The sequence below is a fragment of the Triticum urartu genome, chromosome 5A (genome assembly GCF_056163025.1).
Source record: "Triticum urartu cultivar PI428250 chromosome 5A, HENAU_Tu73, whole genome shotgun sequence".
Lineage (NCBI taxonomy): Eukaryota > Viridiplantae > Streptophyta > Magnoliopsida > Poales > Poaceae > Triticum > Triticum urartu.
In genome coordinates, this window is record NC_141877.1 from 614,611,961 (window position 1) to 614,618,090 (window position 6,130).

Below are 6,130 nucleotides of genomic sequence, written 5' to 3' on the forward strand. Positions count from 1 at the left end.
TTATGAATAAATAGGAACGGTGTGAATTTCAAAAAAAAAAGAACCCATAGCCTCTATAAAACAGGTGCTCCATGTACTGACACGATGCAGACACGTACAATGGAAACGGTCACTGGCTTTTCACGAAAAATAGCCCGATCAAAAACAGTTTTTGCATGAATCCTACAGCCCCGATTGTACAGTAAACAATTTAGATGTGACATAACTAAAAATTATATAGATATAAATTATCAAAATTACATTTATTAATAATATGTTAACGTCCATGGCGTATCAAAGTGTTCTCCACCGTCCATTATGAACCCAGAAAATCACATGGAAAGCAGCAAACATGTTGGTTGATCCGTCTATGTAGACTAATTACAGCCTTTCGCCGCGGATCCTCCTAGCCAAATACACATCTTTGGACATAATGGTCACACGCTTAGCATGGACGGCACACAGATTAGTGTCTTCAAACAGTCCCACCAAGTATGCTTCGGCTGCCTCCTGCAAAGCAAGACTGCATGGCTCTGGAAACGTAGATCACTCTGTAGATGTGGCAAAGAAACCAAAGAAAATAGATGTGAGCCCAAATATCTCGTTTATTATCTTGAATACACTGCATTAGAACTTTTCTCTATGCACCCCTAATCAATCTCTAATGGATCTTTTTTGAAGGGATTGAGTTGGATTTGTTCGTATCTGAAATAAACACAGTCAGATACATATGATCTAGAGGAGTACCTTGCAAAATTGGGCAATCTCCCTGACAAGTCTCTGGAACGGTAGCTTCCTTATAAGTAGCTCTGTGCCCTTCTGATATTTGCGAATTTCACTATAGGAGCACAAGAGTATGAAACACAGGCACCTCATAATAATCCAAGCAATGGAAATTATTGTGCTACACATACCGAAGAGCAACAGTTCCAGGGCGATATCGGCGTGGCTTCTTCACTCCTCCAGTGGCGGGAGCAGTCTTACGAGCGGCAGCCTGGCATCACAAAACGGAAAACCAGTAGTTAAGTTGCTGTCAAGCAAACAATTTTTAACACTAAGTTGCTAAGGTGCATGGTTGGAGCCAAAGGTGCCATATTACATAGAAAGCCCTAAGGTGCTTCGTTGGAGCCTTTCCGCCGGTGGACTTTCGGGCTGTACACTTAGTGCGAGCCATCCTGCAAACAAAATAGTACACCATGCACAAAAGTTGTGTTAACAAACTTAATTCCAAGGCTAGATTTAAGACATCTGCAACAAAAGCAATGATTCGACACTTTGGCTATTGTGATTTGACTGTGCTCTCGAAAGCCATATATTAGACACTTTGAGTACCAATAGATCGTAGAATGTCTAACTACGTGCATGTGATACATACATGTCTGAAAAATTCGATTGCAGTTCCTTGCCGAAAGAATTCTAGCTTCTGAGAATCGGTATAGATCCAAGTGATCACATAATACCCAGCTAGTTCACACATTTTATGATTATCAACGATTGCTAGCAAGGAAAAACAAGGTACTGTAGCATGTTCTAAACTATTTTATATGTTGACGAGTGATGACCAACACAAGAAACCAAATCAGAAATACCGCCGGAAGCATCTCAAGAAATACTAAGGCTACAGTACAACCATAGGAATTACTGTACAACACTTGAAACGGCTTACCTCTCGCAGTTGCTATCTTGCACTTGCACACCCTTGGAAGTACTCTTGCTGTCGGGCTGACTAGTTGATCGAGGGCTGATCGTGATCGGATGCACGTACAAATATAGCGAGAGGGGGCAGGGTATTTTATAGGCGGGCCTAACACGGGCACGTACGTACGAACCGACTTAGGTCAGATCCTTAATCTGCGCTAGATTGATTGGCGCACTGGCGTTGCAGTTGAAACTGATCGTACGGATCGGATCGATGGTGACATGGATTGATGCGGGCATATTGCGCGCTGCTATTGGCCGATCTCATGAGGTCACGGATCGTGGTTTTCCTAAATCCTAGTAATGGTTGAGAAACTTTCAGAATAATGCGTAATTAAACATGGTTGCATCTTGAGAGTTTATCAAGCGATGCCTCTCAGTCGGCAACCTCGCCATGTTTGCTTCTTCCCAGTGTTGTGCACGGCCGCGTGGGATGCTCGCCTGAGGCCTGAACAAGCTCGTAAATGGAACGAGCGCGTGCGTCGGGAGCTTGCACGCAGAGGCTCTGAGCGGCCGGCACAGCATTTCGGTTGGCGGCAGGCATGCAAGGTCTGCCGGAGCAGCGGACAACGTTGCTTAATTGCCTAGGATAGATGACGCGGGTGCTCCGACGTCCGGCCGGCGATGGAGGCGCAGCAGCGACACCCGGCCGGCAGGGTCTTACGACCAGGTGCATCGTCGGAAGTCGGAAGTGTTGGACGCGCCCTGGTGTTGTGCGTGTGGCATGGCTTGAAGGCGTGCAGATCTTCACGGTGCTGGGGGGCTGGGTGTGGAACGCGTGTCAGTTGCGACACGGAGAATGTGGCACGGTCATTGTTCCACACACGAACGGTGGTGCTCTGCTTTGGCATCGTGACTTCACAATTAGTTCGCGACTTGTTGTCTTTTCCTTTGGTTCATGTGTTCTCTCTATGACGGCACCACATACCTCGAAGAAGAACTCGTCCTCGGGTCGCGAGCAAAGCTATTGTGGGTGCACGCCTCCGTCAAGCGGACTGTTGAATATCATGATTATTTAGGTAGTATAGGATAGCATACTAGTATTTGTTCTACCTTATCTTATATTCCAGGGTCATGCACTCATTATATATACGCCTACGAGGCTCAAGCAATATATTCCATCAATTTTTCTCTATCCCTTCTGACACAGATAATAATGCATCACGTCATCTATGGTTTTTTGAACTCATTCCGTAATAAACTTGGACGTGCTTAATTAATTACCTACCGCCCTTGACGAGGCCCTTGCCGGCGGTCTCCATCAGACCGGAGACCCTGACGCTCCCTTCCGGCGCAAGGCCGAGGCGCTCCATGGCCTTCACCATGGCGCGGGCCACGGCTGAGCCGGAACAGTTGGCGCTCGCCCACCACGCCCCGGCGTCTGGGTCGAGGGGCTGGCACCGCGGCGTCCTACGCCACGTCCCTGGCGCAGATCACCTTCAAACAACGGAACACAAAGGCTAGAGCATGCAAGTAACTCTGCGGAGAACAGGTTTTGGACTCTGAACAGCCGGCCTCGATCGCGTAGGCCGCGTCGAAGGGGTCGTCAGGGAATGGCATGTCCATCAAGTCCCCCTACGATTCGCCCAAAGAAACGTGCCAGAAATGCTGTTTATCAAGACATTTCTCTTGCTGTACTTCGACAGTTAATTGATTCATTCACTGGCAAAGATCTCTGTGTCGCAGTTCGTACCTTGACAAAGTTGCATCGTTTGCTCAGGCCAGCAGCCAGCTGAACTGATGAGCCCCTGCAAATGCCACACATGGAGATTTTATGTTTTTTCATAAATGCATACCCCAAGCAGTTCATGTTTGATTTGAACACGGGAAAACTGATGTCCACGTGATCTGGTATTCGTCGTTCAACCCTGTCACCCTAAATGCCCTCACAATCCTGCATGATCCATGTCTGAATGAATACGCAGTGAACAAGTAATTCCACCTGTACATGTGCCCATGATATTTGTCCATGCCACTCCACATGTTCAGTTTTGCAACTTAAGCAAGCATAAGTACGATACCAGATCGACGGGCCCAAAAGGCGAGTACTGCACCATCCACATAACAGCTGTTTGGTGCAGCTAATGCACAAAGATGCTTACAAACTAGAGCATTTGTGGCATACAACATACACAGGCTAAACTTTGTCTTGAGCTCCTTGAAGCACCAAAGCGGGAAACTTGCAGTAGTATGGCACGTAGAATGCACGTCGATACAGTTCAGAGAACATCCGAATCTTCAGAATCTCTGAGCCTTTTCCAGTACTCATGCTAAATGAGATGATCCTATGAGCAATTCTGTCAACAAGGATAACTAGCTCTCTCTCCAAGTCAAAGGCCTGGATGTCGTAATCGAAGTACCACAATCCTTCATGATTAGTGCGGAGCAACAAGTCCCTCCCAAAGACATTGTTCATACTCAGACGATGCTTCACCACCCACCTGTCAGTGCCTTCCAAACTCCAAATCCGCATCACACAACCATCCAATTCCTGTTGTGCATAGCATAAGACCCCTGATGACTGGCACATACAACCATCACAACAATCAAACATCTCTGGCCCATTTGGAAATCCTGGCAGCTGAGTGATCCTCTGACTGAGCCACTGCGTAGATGGACCGGGTGCATCGATTGCCAGAAGGACATGCTCCCATATATGCCCCACATAGAGTACCCCATTCACAAAGCATGAACTACCATAAAATCCTATCTCACTTTTCCAGCGACAACTAGACCATGTGAAATCCTCGGAGAAAAATATCTTAACTTCATTGTAGACTTCACCATCCATGGAAGACCCAGACTGGAAGCTGAAGACATAAAAGTGTTGAGACCATGATGGATCAAAACACAGCATGAGATCATAATCAGAGTCTGCTGGTCCAGGTTCAGTATTTGGAAGTGACATCCACTCTTGAGTTGCTGGATTGCACACAATAACATGGGATATGTCTGCGAAATATGTTGTGATACCACCATGATAACAAAGAAGTAGGCCATTGCTGCAACCCTTAAGCTCTAGGTACTCATAACATGGCACAAAGCTAAGCGTTGTGTCAATTTCTTTGTCGCATGAGGGAAGCCTAACGAGATGGATGCCAGTGCCATACTGAGGTATTTGGTACAAGATACCAACGGGAGTTCTTGGGAACTTCTTGCGGTAGTGTGGATTAGATGACAAGGTAAGCCAGTACTTGCAGACGCATTTGAAGCGGCAAAAGGACTTCAGCGGTAGCCGAGACAAAATCTCCACAACCAGGTCATCAGTTAGCAAAGACATGGATACCTCCTGCTTGGGTTACATATAAAGAAGAGTAAAAAATTATGTAAAACAAAGAAACATAAGAGGCTGTAAATATTTATAAGTGACTAACAACTTTAAAAGTAAAAATGCCCAACATGTAAGAAAAGCTGAGCCGAACCAACGATTTTTTCAGAATGTCTGAATCATGGAATGCAAACTCAAAACATAGGTATTTTAATCTGAATCCTATTCAATTATAACTGCAGAAACTGAGGATGTACATTCCCCTTTAGCCTTTATCCATATTTTCGGGATAACATCAGGGTTCGCAAATGAGCGAAACCACAAAACATATGTGATTATAGCTATGGCGCATGTACAGAGAGATAAACACAAAACATATGTGATTATAGCTATGGCACAACAAAAAGAAGACAAAGGAGCATTGATGTTTCATAATAAGTCAGCAGTAATGACCCAAACCTCAGATCTCTTTCGCAGGACGAGTGGGAAAACGGAAACTGCGGCAGTTCATAGGAGGAGCTAGGGCGACGGCAAGCTAGGACGGCAGAATGCACCGGGGGAAGAACCAGGGTCCATCTGCACGAGCTCAGATCAGAAACAGCGCCCGAGGAGAAAAGGGGGAAATAGAAGAGCTGAGGCCCGAGGACTCACCGCGCGCTGACAGCCTCCGGCACTGGACGAGGCGGCAAGCGCGAGCGAGGCCGCTGGTGTGGGTCGGCGAGGCGGGGAGCTCGATGTTGCGGGAAGCAGCAGCCGCGCCGGAAAATGGGTCTCCGGTGGAAGAGGGGAGCGGCGGCGGTTTTGGACTGAGAGTGAGGCTGCTCGCCGGCTCGTATTGGGCCGGGCCGTGTCCCTAGAGCGTGTCTGGAACGGGAAATCTAGGAAAACCCACACCCTTCGGAGTTTTTTTTAGGTAATATCTCCGTAAGTTATACAACTTGTGTTTGTGTTTGTGTTTGTGTTTGATGTTCAGTTTGGTGCTAAAACTTAAAAAATATGGATTTGTGGTCATCTAACTTGACATCACGTGCAAATATGCTCATAAAATACATGTACGGACGTATTAAGGTGTATGGCCCCACCTGTCAGTGAGTTGATGGCGCTCGGCTGACTTATTTTTACACAAAACATCCTCACATTTTTTTATTTATGAGAAAAGCTGGCCACACTGTACTGCATATTTGT

The 6,130-nt window shown here is 46.5% G+C and overlaps 2 protein-coding genes and 1 pseudogene across 3 annotated transcripts; all 3 read right to left on the reverse strand.

Annotated features, from left to right (window-relative positions):
• Positions 1-260: 260 nt before the first annotated feature.
• Positions 261-2,716, reverse strand: LOC147973368 (histone H3.3-like; annotated as a pseudogene). Its single transcript, XR_015602910.1, has 5 exons — positions 1,646-2,716; positions 1,079-1,154; positions 894-973; positions 727-817; positions 261-530 (listed from the first exon to the last, which is right to left on the reverse strand). The product of XR_015602910.1 is annotated as a histone H3.3-like (transcript).
• A 165-nt stretch (positions 2,717-2,881) lies between these two features.
• LOC125530615 (F-box protein At2g23160-like) lies at positions 2,882-5,792 on the reverse strand. Its single transcript, XM_087522060.1, has 3 exons — positions 5,597-5,792; positions 5,405-5,521; positions 2,882-4,966 (listed from the first exon to the last, which is right to left on the reverse strand). Exon 3 carries the CDS (start codon positions 4,955-4,957, stop codon positions 3,815-3,817), a length of 1,143 nt encoding a protein of 380 aa, XP_087378186.1. The 5' UTR covers positions 4,958-4,966; positions 5,405-5,521; positions 5,597-5,792; the 3' UTR covers positions 2,882-3,814.
• LOC147973369 (cycloartenol-C-24-methyltransferase 1-like) lies at positions 2,898-3,584 on the reverse strand. Its single transcript, XM_087524658.1, has 4 exons — positions 3,568-3,584; positions 3,371-3,425; positions 3,186-3,252; positions 2,898-3,100 (listed from the first exon to the last, which is right to left on the reverse strand). The coding sequence occupies exons 1-4, from the start codon at positions 3,582-3,584 to the stop codon at positions 2,898-2,900; spliced, it is 342 nt and encodes a 113-aa protein (XP_087380784.1).
• Positions 5,793-6,130: the final 338 nt, after the last annotated feature.